The sequence below is a fragment of the Eschrichtius robustus genome, chromosome 5, assembly GCF_028021215.1.
Source record: "Eschrichtius robustus isolate mEscRob2 chromosome 5, mEscRob2.pri, whole genome shotgun sequence".
NCBI lineage: Eukaryota > Metazoa > Chordata > Mammalia > Artiodactyla > Eschrichtiidae > Eschrichtius > Eschrichtius robustus.
The window spans coordinates 8,625,515-8,646,138 of NC_090828.1; the positions used below are offsets into that span (position 1 = coordinate 8,625,515).

The 20,624-nt window shown below is 47.3% G+C and overlaps 1 protein-coding gene across 14 annotated transcripts in view; it reads right to left on the bottom strand.

Annotated features, from left to right (window-relative positions):
• Positions 1-20,624, bottom strand: part of ARMC9 (armadillo repeat containing 9) — a 156,239-nt gene that overhangs the window by 98,413 nt on the left and 37,202 nt on the right. For all 14 annotated transcript variants that reach the window (XM_068544238.1, XM_068544237.1, XM_068544239.1 and 11 more), the window contains exons 10-12: positions 15,985-16,083; positions 5,622-5,656; positions 2,552-2,663 (exon numbers count right to left, since the gene is read on the bottom strand). In XM_068544238.1, coding sequence (XP_068400339.1) covers positions 2,552-2,663; positions 5,622-5,656; positions 15,985-16,083 — 246 coding nt within the window. The remainder of the gene's footprint in view (positions 1-2,551; positions 2,664-5,621; positions 5,657-15,984; positions 16,084-20,624) is intronic.

The window sequence follows — 20,624 nt, forward strand, 5'->3', positions numbered from 1 at the left end:
GACGTGTGGTCCAGCTGAGGGGGGTGTGAAAACACAGGGTGCCTTTGCGTGGTGCCCGACACCACGCAAAGTGGGGGGGGGGGCCGTGAACGAGCGCCAGGTGCACAGAGCAGACCCATCCCACAGGGGCTGGCACAGCGGCACTGCTGTGTGTGTGCGTGTGCGTGCAGGTGTGTGGCACCCCTGGCACCGCCCTCCTTGCATATGGTCTTCTCTTCCCCCAGGGCCTCCCTCCTTGGCCGCAGTGAGTCCCATCTCTCCGGGACACCAGCCTCTCAGGACCTCCACCTTTGGGTTCCGGACAGTCTGCTGCTCTTCCCGCCTTCTCACCCATGGGCTTTACACGGTCACAGGGGCTGCCGCCCTTCTGGTGAGTTTGGAGGCTACTGCTGGGCTGGGGTGGGGGGGTGAGGGGCTGGAGGGGGTCTCAGACAGAATTACAAGGATCTCTTTATTTTTCCTGCTTGTTCTATGACATTCATTCAGCAAAGGAATATCCTGTCTCGCCAAGAGGCTCAATAGCATGGGCCGATAGCAAGTGCCCGGTGGATAATCGAAGAGCCAAAGGGAGTCTGGTAACTGGAGCAGCGGTAAACCTCCGGGCAGGGACAGCCACTAGCGGTTACTCGTGCCACCCCACCCACTCTAGTCAACAAAACCAGAGCAGGACTCTTCCTGCTGATCCTGGATGCGTCCTCAGAGCGCTCCTCCAGACCACATTCCCGGAAGCACTGCCAACCATCAGAGTGCACGTGAGGAGAGCTTTTGTTATCCAGAGAGATGGGGAAATCACTCAGAGGCATTTGGATGTCAAGATAACCTGAAATTTGGGGATCCATGAAGGGGTTTGACGCTATTGCAGGGTGAATTAGAATAGATTGTTCAGTTAAAGAGTGAACCAGGGACTTTCCTGGTGGCCCAGGGGTTAAGAATCCGCCTGCCGATGCAGGGGACACGGGTTCGAGCCCTGGTCCGGGAAGATCCCACATGCCGCGGAGCAACTAAGCCCGTGCGCCACAACTACTGAGCCTGTGTGCCACAACTACTGAGCCTGCACTCTAGAGCCCGCATGCCACAACTACTGAAGCCCGTGCTCCTAGAGCCCATGCTCTGCAGCAAGAAAAGCCACCGCGATGAGAAGCCCGTGCACCACAGCGAAGGGTAGCCCCCGCTCGCCCCAACTAGAGAAAGCCCAAGAGCAGCAACGAAGACCCAACGCAGCCAAAAATAAATAAATAAGTAAATAAATTTATATAAATAAATAAATAAATAAACTGCACTCCAATAAAAATTAAAAAAAAAAAAAGAGTGAACCAGTGTTGGCTTAGGCCAGCAGTTCTCAAAATGTAGTCTGGGGAACCCTGGGGATCTAGAAGCGTTCCCCATACTACACTTGGAGAGTCCCTTCAGGGTAGTCTAGAAGGTCACAAATTATTTTCATAATAATACTAAGGCATGTTTTGTCTTTTTAATGATCAACCTCTCAGTGGTTATATGAAGCGTGACAGATACTGTGACACACTGAATGTAGAAGCAGAGATAAGAATCCAGCTGGCCTCCATTAAGCCAGACATTAAAGAAATTTATAAAAGTGTAAAACAATGTCAGTCTTCTCACTAATTTTTTTAGTTTGGAAAACAGTTATTTTTCATAAAAAATATGTTATTTATGTTACGTCCTCGGTTTATTACTGTTCATCTTAAATGAATTAATAAATATATATTTTACGTTTTCTCAGCTTTAACTTCTAATACTGTAAATTTTGGTAGATAAAATTCACATAAACAAAAGCTCTTTGGGTTCCTCAGTAATTTTTGACAGTGTCAAGAGGTCTGGGACCAGAAAGCTGGAGAACCACTGCCTTAACTGTGATCAATCTGAAAACTGGGGAGAAAAGCAACCATTTATTTATTTAAACGAAGGCTTTTTTTTTTTTTTTTTTTCCTTTTTTTTTTGGCTGCGCCACGTGGCTTGCGGGCTCTTAGTTCCCTGACCAGGGATCGAACCTGTGCCCCCTGCAGGGGAAGCGTGGAGTCCTAACCACTGGACCACCAGGGAATTCCCAGAAAAGCAACTATTTAGATTACACTCTATCTTCCTTAAAGACTTGTTAATAAGTTTTCACCCTTGATGTCTGCTTGTGTGGCTGCACGGGAATACCTAAATCCAGAGGTCTCTGTGGGGGTCAGTGTGAGCGGGACCCCGTGCTCTAACACACCGACGCCACCAGCTGTGAGTCTGGCTCAGGACCAGGGAAGGGCCAGATGCCAGGACGTCTCTGGGGCCTTGAAACTGCATGTACCAAATCATCATGTATCAGATCACCGAGTGAAGGCAATGGCAGCTGTGACGTCAACATAGGGGTTTTTAAAAAGAGACCACAGCGAGCTTCGGAAGCTGCTTTTCATTTTCGCTCTTGGTGTCAGCAGGAAGCATGAAGAAAGATTTTGAGAAGACGGGTTAAAAGATAGAGGCAAGGCAGCCAGCCAAGAAAACCAGCATGGTCTTTTTTTTTTTTTTTTTTTTTTAACTTCAAGAAAAAGGTACTTACCCAGCGCAGAGCCTGCAACAAGAAGGCTTTCAAGCGGTCACTCCCCAGAATCAAATCCTTCTTCAGTTTCTCATAATCCAAGGAGGGCAGTAATGGGACATCCTTCAATTTCCTACTCAGCAACACAAGTTCAAAGAGAAAGAACAGGGCCAAAGGGCATGTTCATTACACCTCCTGAGTGTCACGACGGTCTCATCTAGAGCTGCTCTGACACACTGGACGGGCAGTGGCCCACTTGCTCTCTGTGCTCCTGGCGTTAACTCCAGGCCTCCACCAAGAGGGCTGGGTTCCAGGCCCCCCACCCCGGCTTCAACGGGCTCACCTCTGTCTCTTCTGTTGCATGTACCAGGGTCTATATAACACTTTTCCTAAAACAAGGAGTCTCTGCCTAATGGGATTAGAAACCACCACATTCACAATAGGCCAGGGCTCCACACCATGGGGATGAAATCACCCTGGAGGCATCATAGAATCCTGAGTTCTATTTAGAATCCTGAGCAAAGTCCAAAGCCTACTAGTTTTAGCAGGCCCCTAGGGTCCTCCCTAAAAACCTGAAGCCACTGTCCCTCTCAAGCCTGAGGGACTGGCTTGGGGGGATGTGAAAGACAGAACAGGGGTCAGAAAACAACTGTGAAGAGGAGGTGCACAGCTGACCCTCCAGGAGGGAGGAGGGTGTGGCCAGGAAGCGGCAGTGGGGACGTGCCAGTGAGGCAGGTGGTAAGTAGGGCAATTTGCAAACCCTCCTCAAGAGGACTCCGAGTCAGGCCTCAGGTGAAGGCAGGTTTCAACTAAGAGAGATCCCTGTTCAGAGATCTACACGGTGCAGATGACCCAACACCTGCATCTGGCTGGCCAGAAACAAAAGGAACCACCTCAGATGCCTCGTCACTAAAACAAGCATCTTCACATTTTGTTTTGTTGACTAGAAGAAGATTGGAGTGTATAGAAAAATCGAAAACTGAATGAGGTCTGCACTGTCTCAATGTTAATTTCCTCGTTTTGCTGTTGTACTACAGTCAGATAAGATGTCACCACCTTACCTGAGACACTGAGGGACTCAGCTTCCTATGAATCTATAATTATTCCAAAATAAAAAAACTAAGAACAAAACAAAATATGATTCTTCTAATACTGTGCAGAGAATATTAATATTAAATGAGAATTCATGAAGAATTGAGTGAAAAGACTAAAGCTGTAGGGTTTCATTTGTTTTTAAGGGTGGAGTAAAAACTGAGCTAATACCTCTGGGAGGTAGGATTTGGGGTTCTCTAAATTTTCTTCTTCATGTTTCTATAGACTCAAATGTTCTATAATGAGCATGTATTACTTACATTATAGGAAAAAATTACATGCTAGTTTTTTTTTTTTTTTTTGGCCACACCACGCAGCTTGCAGGATCTTAGTTCCCCGAGACCATGGATCGAACCTGTGCCCTCAGCAGTGAAAGAGCACAGTCCTAACCACTGGACCGCCAGGGTATTCCCTTAAGGTTAGTTTTTAAAAGAAACAATGAGATCCTCTTATAGGGCCTGGAGGAAAAAGCCAGAAGAGAGGGCATCAAATGGGGTCTCAGTTAACACTCCTGGGGAGGAGCGTCTTCTATTTAATATAGCAAATGGTAAACCTCTGTACATGGCACATTGATTATTTTGATTTTTTCCCAGAGGCAGATACTATTGTGAGTTTAAAAATTAATACAAATACTTAAAAAAATTCCAATTATAAATAACTGGCCAGTATTCTTCAAAAGTGTCAAGGCCTTGAAAGACAAAGACTGAAGAATGATCTCAAATTAAAGGAAACTAAGACATGACAAGACTAACGTGTGATCCTGGATTGAACCTCAGAGCAGAGAAAGGACATAATGGAACAACTGATAAAATGTGAATAAGCCCTGCAGACTAGAGGACAGTACTTTTTCAGCATTAATTTTCTGATTTTGATAACTGCACTGGGCTTGTGTAAAATATTAACACTGGGGAATGAATCTGGGTGAAGGGTATATGGGAATTCTTTGTTCTTTTTTTGCAACTCTGAAATTATTTCAAAATGAAAAAAAGTTTTAATTTAAAATGCAAACAGCCTCTTTTTCTAGACAAAAAAGGTTCCATTTGTAAAGCCAAGTTTGATAATGTTCTATAGCTGGGGAGCTTCTACTCAAAGGAGGAAAAACTGTCATATATATTTGGGCCATGTTTACTTGCCAATAATGGCAATATTACTAAGTTGCTCAGCTATCCCCCATTTCTGTGGTCCAGCCACTCTCCCACAGTCCATGAGGAAACTGAGGTACAGACAGGTTATAAAAGTGGTCCAAGGTCACAGAGCCGGTGGCAGAGGGGGTTTTTAACCCTGGCAGTCCGTGCTCATAAGCACTGCATTCTACAGCCACCATCTGAAGTGAACAGAGTGCAGGGTTAATGTCAGACTCGGGCAGGACCGAAGGAAGGAGGAATGTTGTATCGACCGCAGGTGTCTTGGTAATATCATAGCACCCACCCCCCAATCCCCACCTCCACCCAAGGCTGGCTCAGAGGGTCACCAGAACCCACCCTAGTCCTCGTGTCCATGCCAAAGGTTCTCAACTTCCCTGCTAGTGCAACACACATGCCTGGTGAAGCCCCCATGCGTCAGATACCCCCATGGGGGACAGCCTAACTGACTTGGATAGGAATGCTCCAGCACACACAGAGCTATCCTGTGGCCCTGGTCACAATGTGACTCAGGAGAGAACATAAAATTTAGACATTGCAACGTTCTGTTGACTGCCCTATGACAGTAGATTAAACTGATTTCTATAGAATATTATAGGAACAATTCAACAATTTTTTCCATTTGATGCTACCTCACCAACATCAATAGAATTGACTTTAAAAGATACTTTTATAAGTATTTTATAAGTATTACTTATGATTACTGGTATTTCCTTTAATACCCACATGTAGCTCCAGCTTAATCAAAGGAATTCGTCTAAGCTAGGTGGTTAAGAGCATTTATTAAAACTATGTTGAATTTCAGTTTTACCCATAGCTATTCTCCTTAATAACAATTCCTAAGAGCAATTACTTACACGGGTGCCAAGGAGGCTCTTAGCATGGTTGAAGCCTGAGGGGGAAGGAGACAGAAGGAAATAGAGCGTGTTAAACATTGACAGCAATGCATTAATCCCAAATCACTGTAATGGCACAGAACCAACAGATTTGCAAAGTTTTTCATCCACCAGGATTCTCCAACCATAATCGTATATGATTTAAAAATTAGCCCAAGTCCAAGTTTAGTAATACCCTACTGATGCATTTCCCAAGCCACCCACCTTTGGCTTGTTGCTACTCCACTCCAAGCAGCAGTCTATAAGAAAATGGGTGGGTTCGCCCTGACCAAGCTCCCAGAGGAACTTAAAGCTGCCTAGTCAAAGACATCATAAAGAACAAAAGCAATGAAAATCAGTTTATTATCCTGGTTTTCTTCTTTATTAAGATTTGATCTTTGAGTATAAAAATAACACACGCACTTGGCACCAAGTCGCTATAGAGGTGTTTGTGGAAAACATTCACAATCCCCCTCCCACCCTACTCCCTTTTAATCCTGCCTATAGGCCAAATCATTGCCTACTTTATGGGCACGTCCCATTTATTGTTTTCTTGTTTTGTTTTTGCTACTACAGCAACGCGGTATTAAGCACGTGCTAAAATAGAGAAACCACCAAATGCTGTGAATGGCACTTGTTTGGATGGGCTCAAACCAACTGTAAAAGACATTTTGAGGAAACACGGGAAATGTGAAAATGGACTGCACTGGTATTACATGCTACTAAGGAATTAGTATTAATTATATCCGGCACTGTGGTTACGGTTTTCGTTTTTTGAAGCCCTTATCTGTTAGAGATGTATATTGAATTATTTACAGGTAAAATGATAAAACGTTTGGAATTTGTCTAAAAGAACTCTAGGGGAAAAAAGTAAGTAGAGGCGAAGAGAGGAAGTCTCAGCTGTCTGTGGAGCCCTTCCCGAAGGGGCAGGCAGTAGTACTCCGTTCCCTCTATGTCACCACAGCCCTCGAACGGAACATTATCCACGCTGATCATATTGAACTGTGATCATTTTGCAGCCATTTCTGTGTTCTTCTCCTTTAGCAGACACGGAGTTTCACAAGGGCTGGAGATGTAGCACCTGCATGTCCCCAGCACCTGGCACAGTACCTGGACCACAGAGGCACTCAATCGACATGTATTTGTTGAATGCATGAATGAAGACTGACTTCCTAAAGTGGGCACGCCAGAATCCTTGACTGATTTAATAACTAAATGTAATAAATTGGCCCCGTTCTCAACTGCTTCCCTTCGCAGTATTTACAGATTCCCATATTCTCACCTTGAAGACCGAAAACCCTGCTTTTAAATGGTTCATGACCATGTATGTTCTTGTAACTTTTAACCTTTGACTTTTCCTTTTCTTTTTTGGCCGCCCTGTGCGGCTTGTGGGGTCTTAGTTCCCCGACGAGGGACTGAACCCAGGCCCTCGGCAGGGAGAGCTCGGCATCCTAACCGCTGGACTGCCAGGGAATTCCCTTTTCTTTCTTTTTTTTTTTAACCCTTGACTTTTTAAAAATTAATTACCTGTTATTCCCGTTATTGGCTTAAATAGCAAGGAGTTCAGAACATTGTTTGAAATGTCATCTAAATTACTTGTCTAACACATTAAGGGGATCAAGGAGCCAGTAATGTAGTCAATGAAGGACACAGCCATAGTAAAACACTAGCATAATATATACACAAGAGAAAAATATTTTAAAATTAGTGATACTGGCTACTTCGTATTTCCACAAATCAAATTCATTTACATACACCCCCCCCCTTTTCATAATTAAGAAAAATGTTCTCTATCTTTTAAAACACTGATTCTTTTCTCTTTTCCTAAATTCTATATCATTCTATTTGCCCTGTGAAGAAATTAATTGAAAAGCAGTAATAACTGACCCTTTCATGAGAAGAGCCAGTATGTTAAACAGTATTGAGACTTTACTATTCAATCAAGTAAAAAAGAAATTTTCTTTTAAAGCTGGCAATGAGCCGAGGGGAGAACGGCCCAGCCTGCTCCTAACGAGGGAGGAAGTTGTGGCATTTCATTCAGTAAGTACTGACTGCCCGCCATCTAACAGGCCTCTGCTAGGCACCGTTGATATCGGTGAGCAAGGCAAAAGCCCTCTTCTCAGAGAGCCCGCAATCCAATGGGCAGAATCAATGATCAAATGACTCTCCGTGCCTCACGTGCAAGATGGTGGCAATGCTATGCCAGTGGGTGCAGATGCCAACGAGAGCCCATGGAAGTCAGCGTAGCTTCCCCTCTTTTCTGCCTGCCCACGCTGAGCCCCCAGTGCTGACGGAGATGCTGGAGCTGAGAGGTACTGGGCGTAAGTCATGAAGTAGACGCTGACCTTAACGTTGCCACCCAAGTATAAACTTGCCCACGGAATGGAGAACTCACAGCGGGCCACGGCTACCACTTCCTTCCTGGGTGGAGGCGTTAGTAAGAATACTCGGACACCGAGGGGGCTGCTCCGATCTGTGGACTAACCTTGACTCTGGACTGGATTTCTAAAGGTCCCTGCCACCAGCTGCGGGCGCTGCTCTGCGTGTAGGCGCGGTGGACACAGCTACGACAGTCTGGTTAAGGAAGAAAAGCCCCAGGAAGAGAAAGCTGGGAGAGGCCCCAGAATCACCATCAGTTGGAATAATTTCCCTCTCAAGGTAACTCTGGATTTTGAGTATGGACGACAAGCCCAGGGAGCAGCCCCCCGCTAAGGAGGCCCTGAGCGCGGCCCCAGTGGGGGCTGTGTGAGTTCCGGGATTCTACGCTGGGCACTCAGCATAAGGCCCCCAAGGCCTGGGGCACCAGGAGGAGGCCGGCGCCCCGGCCGCGGTGGACGTGGGCGCAGACGGGTGGCGCTTTCCACTGGGCAAGCACAGGGCGAACGTGCGGCAGCCCTCTCCGGGCACGGGTGGAGGCCAGCGGAGCGAGGAACGTACGAACCTGTCCGTCAGTCACTGAGCGCCCGTGCCGGGCCGGGCTCAGGGCAGGGCTCTCTGCAACGCCTGGACGTGGGAGAACTAAACTGCTACCTAAGCCGAGAGTGAACGGGCAGAACTACGGCCCCATCCCTTCCCAGCTGCAGGCAAGGAACCGGAGCCCGGCCCTCGGGGTCATGGCGTGGGCGAGGGCGTTACTGGGGCCACATGAGCCTGGGACCCGCTCTCGGTGACAACAGCGGGATGAGGGGCTTTGCTAATGACGCATGGCGTCAGGAAGCGTGCTTAGAGAAACCGGGAGGAGGTGTGACGGGGCGAGAGTGCCCCTGGGTCACGAGCGACTGGAGGTTGACTGGGTTGGCGGGGGCCTGTCACCGTGGGACGTCTCCGGGGAGTTTGGTGTACGGCTGAGGGTCGTTGAGTCTCAGTACCCAGCGTGTTTCAAACTCGTGACATCAACAGTTTGTTTGGGGACGGGGACATCCTGCGGGACTGGCTTTGAGGCACACACTTCGGGAACTGCTGCTCCAAAGGACGGCAGCAGGTGTGTGCAGCCCAGGGAGGGTCAGAAAGAAGGAGCCTCGACGACACCAGCAGCGGCTGCCGAGCCCCAGGGCGACAGGAAGGCCCCGTCTGGAGCCAGAAGCCTCCTCGGACCAGGCTGGTCCGCTGCCAGCCCTTCTTCCCTGGCCCCGCTCACGTGGGACTAACGCTGAACCCAGGTGCCACCTGTGCGGTGCAGGACAAAGGCAGGACCCTTGTCAGGCGACCTCACGGGGAATGGTCACCAGGAGAGGTTAAGTCACCACCGTGGGACACCTGAGGAAATGTGTGTCGGCCACATGACAGAGAGGCAACAGGAGCTGGGGACCCAGAGGGGCATCCCCGCCACATGGAGAAGGGAGGCTGCTATGGCCAACTCTGTAACAGGAAAGGGTACGGACACGACTCGAAAACGCAGGGTTGTGACCGCAGGAGGGGAGCGCTGGAATGGAAAACTGTGCAAATGCGACCTGGAAGCGGCGCTACGTGTGCGCGGCGTGGGAGTGCCCCGTGTCTGAGCTCTTGGCCTTGCCTCACCACCCCGCAGCCTGAAGGCGTCTGAGAGCCTGGGGCCGGGCAAGGTGCACAGCAACGTGCACACCTGGGGAGGTGCCAGGGGCTGGGGCGCTGGGGCTTCTTGGGGTTTCTGAGACCCGAGTCAGGCCTGGAGAGACAGATGCGCGTCAGATCGCGGAGGGCTGGGGACTCCATGCTGAGCACGTTGGACCGGAAGCGACGACAGGTATTAAGCAAGGGAGTAACAAGATGGGGTTCCTGTATGTACCTAAATCCTTCCTGAAGCCTGAGGGCATAAGTAAATAAATAAGACACAACCAGAAAGGTCACTCCAGCTCCCATGTGAATGAGCCATCAGAAATCTAAGAGTTTTGAGACTGAGACCAGACAGGAAATGTTGCTTTAAGCCAGGACAGAAAGAGGGAGAGCCTGAACAGACACAAAGCAACAGAGGCAGGGCAGGAGGGAGGAAGCCCGCCCGGATCCCCACGGCCACCTGAGCACAGGGCAGAGGAAAGGGAAGAGCCTCGGGTGACTCCCGGGGTTCCCTGGAGAGCCATTTGCTGAGACAGAAACACAGGAGGGAAATCACCTGTGTGGAGGAAAAGATGAGCCTGGGTTGGCACACGGAAAGTGTGACGTGCCTGTCAGACATTCACGGGGAGAAGGCCAGTAAGTCCGGGTTTGGAGGTCGGGGAAAAGGTTTGAGCTAATGGCACAGTTACCCTCTGCCAATCACGGTCCTACTGACTGATGAGACCAAAGGTATTCAACCCTCACGTCAACAGGGTCAGTTCAGGTACGTGACAGGCACTGGTGTACGAGGTGTGGTAGGGAGAGGGGAACTAGGTGTGCAACTCCTCCTCCTCGATACACAGAGCACTGGGCCCGGAAAGGCTGCCTCGAAATGCAGTGGCAACGTGGGGAAAGGGCAGGCGTCCTGCCAAGACTTAAGCAAGCCACCTAAGGGAGAATGCCAAGGCTGAAGATGCTGGAGTTCATTTGCAGAAGCACAGTACACACAGCAGGAAGCTTCGGGAAGTACCCGCCTTAGCAGAATAGTGCCACAGCAAGACTTCCTGAACAACTGCACGAGGCCACCTCCCAAAAGGGTCACTGCCACCACCACCACCCCGCCCCCCGCCCCCTGCAGGTTTTCACTGCTAACAAAGATGGCTGATTTTGGAAGTAGATGCCTCCTAAGATTCACACGTCCTGGGCCTTTAATATATTTAATGCTATCACACCGGGAAGTACTGTAACTTGTATTTACAATGCGGCCTACCTGGAGTCGTGGAAGAAAGGGAGGGTTAATTCCCCAAAGAGCCATTTTTCCAATAAGGATGGGTTTAAATGTAAACTTTCCCATCCGATGAATCACAAACCTAGAGGCGCCACAGGGTGGGACTCGGGACTCAACCGGGGGCTGTGCTCAGAGTTCCACCTTGAGAGTGTCTCTGCATTCATGCTTGCCCACTGCAAACAGGGGGCTAAGAAGAGAAAGACATACCAAAGCACTTTTAAATGCTCTTTGCAGCACACAAAGATGGATGCTGCATCGTTAGAAAGAGCAAAAACCTGACAATGTCTGCCAGAGGAATGGTTAAATGTACTATATTGTTCTCAGATTAAAATTCTGAAAGATAAGGGAAATACAAGTATGCTAAAGGGACATGAAAGACTTTCAAAAATGTACAGTTAAGTGAAAGGAGACAGCTGCAGAATGATATGTGTAATAAACTCTCAATTATATACAATTTTTAAAGGTCTGGAGGATGCATATGAAACATAGTCAACACTTACCTGTGGAGGAAGGCAGGATGGGGTGAGTGTGAGGGAGGGAAGGGGTTTCTGCTTTGCTCCATTTACTGCTAAATGTTGTTGTGTATTTTCCAGCTAACACATATTCTTGTACCCCTCGTATAACCTTAGAACACAAAAAAACCCTCCCTCTTGTGCTCTGAGGAAGAAGTTTCTCCTTTTACTACTTATCACTAGATTCCTGATAATATAAAATCAGATTCATCTCAAATCCCAGCAAATAATGGGCCCCAGGGTTTGGAGCCTGATTTGGTAAGGACCACGGCAAGACAAACCTGGGGTTAGGGTGGTGACAAGCAGTCAGGCTGGAAGAGGCCACCCAGGAGAGTTCTCGTCTCAAGATTTAATCCATCGTTATCAACCCTGGGAGCATGTGGATTTGACGCCCAGCTCTGATAATGCATCAGACTTCTGGACACAGTTACCTGGGCGGGAAGGAGGTAGGGTGGAAACACACTTCTCGTCTCCTCTGTGGGGTCCTCGGCCTCCACACATACACAGTCTTCACACATACCCGCTAGAGGGGGTGACTTACTGGATTTGCACCGCCCTGCACCCCCCTCCTCTGGGCAGTGAGGCTGCACAGAGAGCACAGCCCCAGTGGTACGGGTGGAGGGGGTGCAGAGCAGGGGCTGGGCCACAGCTGTCCGTGACGGGGGGAGAAAGTTTCTTTAAGTCCAGGGCTCAAAAGTAGGTTACCCACCTGCCTGCCAAAAAAAAAAAAAAATCCACATTCTCCAATATAAGCTTTGTCAGAATCAGTGGCAATATCTTCAGCTCCTTTTTCCTTCATTCCATTGTTGTATTTTTCGATTGGTTCGGAACTCAGGGGGAAGAAGGGTCTTATTTACTGAACCCTTCTGAACTTACAACAGTGAATGAGGTTGCAGAGGGCCAGATTCTTAACAGCCAGATTTAAAAACCAGTATCAAAGGCACTAAACTTTGTAGTACCAGCCATTTTCTGATGGGCCCCAGCCAGGCTCCTGTCAAGTACAGTGAATTGAAACGCTCAAGCCCGAGGAGAAGCTGATCAAGGACCAGGCTAGAAAGAAGGCTGGTCTGTGCCTACCTATTTATCTTGAAATTGATGGCATCCTGTTTGGACTTAGGGTTGACTATATTCCCTTAAACAAATAAAAAAGCAATCTTCTTCCAAATCCTAGATCCTATCGGCTCAGTCACCGGACATCCGATCTAAATTATATCCTAATTTCCTCTTCATGCGTTATAAATCTGACATCATACATTGACATTAGGCATGCCTAGTCAACTACAATATTCTTTTACACTTCCATAATGACCCCTCACCCACTTTTTATCACCTTATAAGAAAAATATACTAGGAACAATAAAAAATTGTTTGCAGTCTTTATGGCCTGTTACTAAGTCAGTGACTCAAGTCAGGAAAAAAAAAACCGGTTACGAGTTAAGGCAAACAGAGCGCATCCTCTCTCCCGTGGTTTCTGAGGCTTACACTCTGTACCTTAGTGCCACCATAACAGGGAAGGATGGTAGGACCAGCCTCTTGACAAATGAAGGTAACTTCTAACGGGATGAAATATCAGATACGTTGTTCCCCCATCCCCTTTTATACCGCTCCTTTTAAACATGACATCAGTTTTGTTCACGTGGCCCGTGGGATCTTAGTTCCCTGACCGGGGACTGAACCCGCGCCCCCTGCAGTGGAAGCGTGGAGTCTTAACCACTGGACTGCCAGGGAAGTCCCAACATCAGTTTTAAATATGCTGGATGCAGCACTCCGCCAACAGACAGGATTCTTGTATATGCAAGACAGGGTGGGATTTTATAAACAAACCTGAAGAACACTGAGTATTTACTGAATTAATACATAAATGGAAGGGGGGGGGGGAAGAAGTGGTCTTATTAGACACAGATCCTGCTATGCTAATTACTGCTAGAAAGCCATCATTTTTGGTAAACACACTCTGATCCTTAATGTTACCTGAGGTTGATGACTTACAGCTAAGCATGTACTAGACACAGAGGGTCAACTCAGCCAGTCCACAGGGATGTGGCTTGAAGCCCCTCATCCTAGAGGGCCTATGAGGGAGTTACTTTTTCGAAACTTGGATGTCTGTGTGTGCTTTACTGACATTTTAAAAACGGTCGATTCGCTAAGATTCCTGTATGCTGACATCACTGCGCCCACATCCTAGAGCACGGACTCCGCAGCTCCTGTCCACGTGTGGCACAGCCGACGCAGCGAAAGCCTGGCGGTGCGCTTGCACGTGCACCCCGCGGACATAGTCAAGGACGCTGGCTCTTCACCACGTTGCCACGTCCTTTCTACCAAGATCCACGAGAGGAACTCTCCTCAGGTCTTAGCACCAGAAAAACCCTGTGCAGCGGTTTTTTGACCTTCCAGTCCTCAAAAAAAAACGTACTTAGACTTGTTTTTAAATTGTAAGAGTAATATACCTACTTGGAAAAAGTTCACGGTCTAAAGGGCACATAGGGGACGTTGGTGGCATTGAAATGGTCTACTGTGGGCATGTGTGATGGGCTCGTAGGCGTTCATTTTACTGCTGTGCTTCACGGGCTACACATGTAGCACAAATGCCGTTTTAGATGCAGTGAATATCACCCTCTCTTCCTTTAGAAATAAGTCATGTAACTGTTTTTTGCACAGGCTACTAGGAAGCCCACAGCCAAATCTGAGCCTCGCTCCCAGGGGTACAGTAACTTAGGACATGCATTTTTTTATACTAGCCTTAGCCATGGCTTACTTTTATTCTTCCTACCCTCATTTTCCTTCAAGCACAATTTCTTTTTTTCCCCCAGCATTACTGAGATATAACTGACATACAACATTGTGTGAGTTTCAGGCATACAATGTGATAATCTAATAAATGTATATATTGTGAAATGATTACCACAATAAGGTTAGTTAACACAGCTGTCACCTCACATAGTTACCTTCTGCTGTTGTAAGAACATTTAAGATCTACTCTCTTAGAAACCTTCAAGTACACAATACAGTATTGTTAACTGTAGTCATCATGCTGCACATTACATCCCCAGACCTATTCATCTTAAAGTCAGATGTCTGTACCCTTTGACCAACATCCCCTCATCTCCCCCACTCCCTGGCGACCACCAATCTACTTTCAGTTTCTATGAATTCTAACCAAAATTTCTTTCTTTCTTTTTATTTTCTATTTTTTCATTTCTCATATCTGTGTCTTCTCATAATAAGCTGCTTCAAATCTACTTGAGAATCAGGTAGATTATTTTAATGCTGAAAAAGGCCTTGTTTATGAAGACCCTAGTATTAATGTGCAAACACTTAATTAAAAGCTGGGGCTCTGACCCTCGGGGTTGCCTCAGGCTCACCCGGGGCTTCCTTCCTAATTGCCCGGCTGCACACACTCAGCCTGCGGACCAGGCGGCAGGTTGGTGTGCGCTCCCGGGACATGGGTTCACGAACTCTGAAAACTTCCTCTGGAGACACAGCTATACTCGTGCCCCTGGTTAAGAACCCGACTCAGCTCCACATGCCTCCAGAGGAGCTCTCCTAGGAAGGACACATCACCTACGTAATGTCTTGGCCTGTAACGCAAACCTGAATCTGACCACAAGGGAACATCAACCACAAAAGGAGAAATGTTCTATTTTTAAAGAAGGGGAAGGACTGTCTTCTTTTAAAATGTCGATGTCATGAAAGTCAAAGAAAGAAAGACGGAAGGGGGTGGGGTGGGGTGGGGGGGGAGTGTTGAAGCTGAAAGGAGGCTAAAGAGACAGGACAAATCAACGTAATACCTGAGCCCACACTCCGGGCACGGGGGAGGGGCTGCTGTAGAGGACGTTAATGGCTCCGCTGGCAAAACTGGGAAATGCGCTGTAGGTTAGTCAGGTAAAAATACTGCCTCGATATTACATTTACTGAAGTTGACAATCACATGGTTAAATAAGAGAACACTGCTGTTAAGAAATGCACACTGCACTCCAGTATTTAGGAGCAAAGGGCCATAAACATATGTAATTTATCCTCAGATGGTTCAGCAAACATATTGCGTGTGTATGGGTGTGTGTGGAGAGAAAGTAAACAAACAAATGAGTAATACGCTAGCAGTTGGTGAATATGGGTAAAGGGTATACAAGGGTCCTTCGGGCAGGTTTTGCAGCTTTTCTGTACGTTTGCAATGATTCTAAGTATAAAGTTTAAAAAGATAAAAGGAAAGCCCGTCTGACACCGCACAACCCCAACACGGCAGTGATTTTTCAAACAGGACCGAGGTTTCCTTCATTTCCTACTGCCTTGCTGCCATTACCTGCCCTGGGACCCAACAAGCAGCTACGCCTGGAAGAGATAAACGCGCCTCCCCCGCCCCCGCCCCCAGGAGGTCGCCTCCAGTGGCCCAAACCCACTTTTCCTTCTGGGAACGCACAGACCTCCAAAGCCCGCTGAGATGCAGACTCCGAATGTGTTATTTCCTCCTGTTCTCTCATGTTTTAAAGTTACGGGATTCTGACACCCGGGGGCAGACCCGGGCGCAGAGCCTCACCGTGCCGGGCCTCGTGAAGTCCACGCTGCGCGCCAGGCTCTGCCGCATCTGGTTGCTGAAGAGGCGGACGCAGACGCTCTGCAGGTACTCGGGGGTGATCTGCGGGAGGACAGAGGATGGACGGCGGGTGAAAGGGGTGAGACATCCCCGGAGCCGCGAGAGGCACGCTAGCCAGTGTCGGAGCTGACTCTCAACAGCCTCTCCGAGGGCACAAAGGTGAGCTTTTGCTTTAACATCGCAGCCCCAGGGAGTTGAAGCACTGAGCCTGACACAAAAACGAACACACTACTGGTGTGGTCACGGGATAGCATACTTTAAGTGACAGAACTCCACTTAACGTACTCCTGCTGTCACGTAAAATAAACTGATTTTTCCTTTTTTTCTTGGCTGCACAGGGCGGCTTGTGGGATCTCAGTTCCCTGACCAGGGACTGAACCCGTGCCCTCAGCAGTGAAACTGCAGAGTCTTAACCACTGGACCGCCAGGGATTTCCCATAAAATCAACCGATTTTAAACCATTTTTTGTTAATTCAAGCAACAAAGTCACTGGGTGGCCATAATGTGATGGAAAGAAAGCCGGACCGAAAATCTGAAGATCTGGGCTCAAGCAGTGGACTCGAGAAAACCAACAGCTCTGCCTCGCGCTTTCCTGACCTGTCGGATGAAATGAATGAGGCCACGGCTCTGCGTCACTCACGGGGAGGGCGGTAAATGAGATCAAGGGAGAGCCTAGCACCTGACAGATGGCTCAGTAAGCGCTTATCGAATGAGGGACGGAGACACTGTATAAACCATCCAGCGCTAGACAACAGGAGGCTGGGTTACCGCTGCATCAGTGCCACTGCATCATGGCCTCTTCCTTCAGCATCTCTCGTACCTCTCTCATTAGCTACCATGATTCAGGATGGACATCCAGCATCTAAGGTGGTAATCTCTGAAACGTTTTCTTTTCATCTTCTGTCTTTTCTTTTCATGGAAGTAACATGCGCTCATTTAAAAGGTAACACAACCTCTCCCCAGCCCCAGCCCACAAGCCAATCCCTGGAGGTAACTACTCTTAACAATTTTACCCCCTTCCAGACTTTTTCCTGTGCCTGATTGTGAGAGGGAAGCTCCTTTTCCCCAGCCTCATGATTCCATGTGCTGAACTTCCATATGGTAATGTAACTGGCTCTCTTCCTACCCCTCACTCATTCGTCCCCACAAGAGGAAGACAACTCAACTGGTTGGTGAGTTGGAAAGAGCCAGAATGCTGGGCTGGACCCTTTTCTCTCCCTATGGTACTGCTGTCTGTCCCCTTGAAACATCTGGTCTGTTTCGGCCACCAGGAAGACTGTCCCTCTGTGCCTCTGGTCATCCCTCGACACTCAGCTATAAGTAACTCAGACGAAGAAGGGCCCCATCTCAAGGCTGCACCTCCTACATTATCCTGAGCCCATTTCCTCTGAATTCCCACAGTTTCAAAATTTAATCATTCGTTTTTCATCCCGTACATTTAACATTTCCTTGTAAACCTGTTCCTTTCCTACAACCTAGAAACATGTCCAAATATATTTAATATTTTAAAAATACCTTCCCCTTTCTCCTCCCTAGGCCCTCATCTATCAACCACCCTCTCAGTGTTCTTCCTTCACAGCCAAGGTCCTTGAAAGAACAGCCGACGTTTGCCGCCTCCCCCTCACTTTACCTTTCAACACACCACAGTCGAGCCCCCATCTGAATCACCCCAAGGAAACTCATGGCAAAGGCCACCACCAATGACCTTCTAAGTGTCAGAAACATTGGACACTTTTCAGTTGTGGACTTCTAGAGTTTTCTGTGATTTTTGAGACTTTGGATCAACCCCTTGCTCCTGAAACTGTTTCCTCTTTTGGCTGATACCAGAACTGATACCAGACCCATCCCTTTACCAAGGAAATCTGATTCTTTCACTCTCTTGCTTAAAACAAGTGAGTAAGAAAAGGAAATGAATAAACAGTTGACTAAAAGACAAATCTATAAATGGCCAAAAACCATATGAAAATATATTCAGCCTCACACATAATTAAAGAAATGTAAATTGAAACATTCAGAATACCAAGTTTTACTTACCAAACTGGCAAAAATTTCAACGTATAATCATGTCCAGTGTTGGCAAATGTGTGGAGAAATAGATGCTCTGATACGCTACTGGGGGTGGGGGGTGGGTAGACATTGTTGAAATCTTTGGAGAAATAATTTGGCAAAACATCTCAAAATTTTAATGCCCATAACCTTTGACCTAGCAATTCCATTCTTAGGCTCTTATCTTACCTATATTCAAAGGTATACAGTATATACAAGGATGTTCATTATAACAGTTTTTGTTATAGCAAACAAAAAAATCTAAATGTTCCTCATCAGAGATCTGATGAATTATGGTTCACCCTTGCAGTGGAATAATAATGTACAAGCATCAAAAAGAATGAAGTAGGGCTTCCCTGGTGGCGCAGTGGTTGAGAGTCTGCCTGCCAGTGCAGGGGACACGGGTTCGAGCCCTGGTCTGGGAAGATCCCATATGCCGCGGAGCGACTAGGCCCGTGAGCCACAATTACTGAGCCTGCGCGTCTGGAGCCTGTGCTCCGCAACAAGAGAGGCCGCGATAGTGAGAGGCCCATGCACCGCGATGAAGAGTGGCCCCCGCTTGCCGCAACTAGAGAAAAGCCCTCGCACAGAAATGAAGACCCAACACAGCCAAAAATAAATAAATAAATAAATAAAAGAAGGAAGAAACTATTTAAAAAAAAAAAAAAAGAATGAAGTAGGTGTGTGGTCATGTGGAAAGATCTCCAAGATATACTGAAAGTGAAATAGCAAGTTTGAGAAGAGCAATGGGTCACAAGATCCCAAGTAAGTGTGTGCATACCGTATGCACACACACACACGTGCACACACATGCACATACATAGAAGTGTTCTGAAATAATACACAAGAAAGTGTTAATCTTGAATGTCAGTAAGAAAATGAGACTTAGGAATTGTGTGTGGAAGGGGCCTTTTGCTCTAACTATATACTCCTCTGAATTGTTTCAATCTTTTACCAAGAGCACATATTTCTTTTACATGAAGAACAAGCTAGTTAAGATTCCAGTGTTCCCCCCAACCCCATCTCTCCCTGTTTTGATAGTGGAGCCCCTTCCAACCCCTGCCTGGTGGTCTGCAGGCCTCTGCTTGCACACTCCAGCTGTAAGAGCCCACGTGCCCATCTGTGGCCTGCATGCCACACCTGGCGTCACGTCGACCCTGGCTGTAGGAAGCACACCAGGATGATGGCAGTTACGTTTTAAAAGGAGAGAAGGCAAAAGGAAAACACACACTTTCTTTTTATTTATTTCTGTACTGTTTGAATTTTCTTCCTTTCTTTCTTTTTTCTATTTTTTGGCCACGCTGTGCGGCATGAGGGATCTTAGTTCCTTGACCAGGGATCAAACCCGTGCCCCCTGCAGTGGAAGAGCGGTGTCTTAACCACCAGACCGCCAGGGAAGTCCCTGAATTTTCTATGTACATGCCTTCTTTTTCTTCTTTTTTGTCAACAGTGGTTTATATAAGCCATTTTTGCTTTGTGTTTGGTACTTTTCTGTACTAAAGAAAAATCAGTGTGTGTTATTTTCAAAACTAAAAACACCCTAACAATTTTCAAGATATACATTTCAAAAGCTCCTCACTAACTACAGGATAAAGCACAAATTCCTAAGCACGGTCTACAGATCTCTCCATGACCTTCCCCAATCCACCTCCTCTGCAACATCTTTCAACACATGCCACCCCCCAGCTTTGGCTATTCCAGCCATACCAAGCAACTTTGAGCAGTTTTGTTGAGCATTTGTGTGTGTGCTTTCACATGAGCAAAGGTGTTTCAGTGCAGGATACCAAAACATATTAAAAAGCTATTATTGGACTTCCCTGGTGGCGCAGTGGTTAAGAATCCGCCTGCCAATGCAGGGGACACGGGTTCGAGCCCTGGTCCAGGAAGATCCCACACGCCACAGAGCAGCTAAGCCCATGTGCCACAACTACTGAGCCTGCGCTCTAGAGCCCGCACGCCACAACTACTGAGCCCGCGCACCACAACTACTGAGCCCGCGTGCCTAGAGCCTGTGCTCTGCAACAAGAGAAGCCACCACAATGAGAAGCCTGTGCACTGCAATGAAGAGTAGCCCCTCCTCTCCGCAACTTGAGAAAGCCCGCACACAGCAACGAAGACCCAATGCAGCCAAAAAATATATACAAATAAATAAATTTAAGAAAGAAAAGCTGTTATGGTAGAAAAACAATACACAGCTCTTGCTTTGGCCTAGAGCCCTGGGGTAGCCCCAGGGAGCTGAATAACTAATCCCTTCCAAGTGTTTACTCAAACGTCCACTTATGAAGGTGAAAACCTGGAAACAACCTTAATGTGCAACAACAGGGACCCAACATTAAATAAAGTATGGCATTGCCACACGACAGAAAACTCCACAGCCATGAGAGGTGAGGCACCATAGGACGATATTGAACAACTTCAAGAATACATGATTCAGTATTCAGGAAAAAAGCAGATCAGAAAACTGTGTGAACTGAGTCCATTTTTGTAAAACATGTGTATCTAAGTATTGAAAAAAGTCTGGAATGTTAACAAGTGTT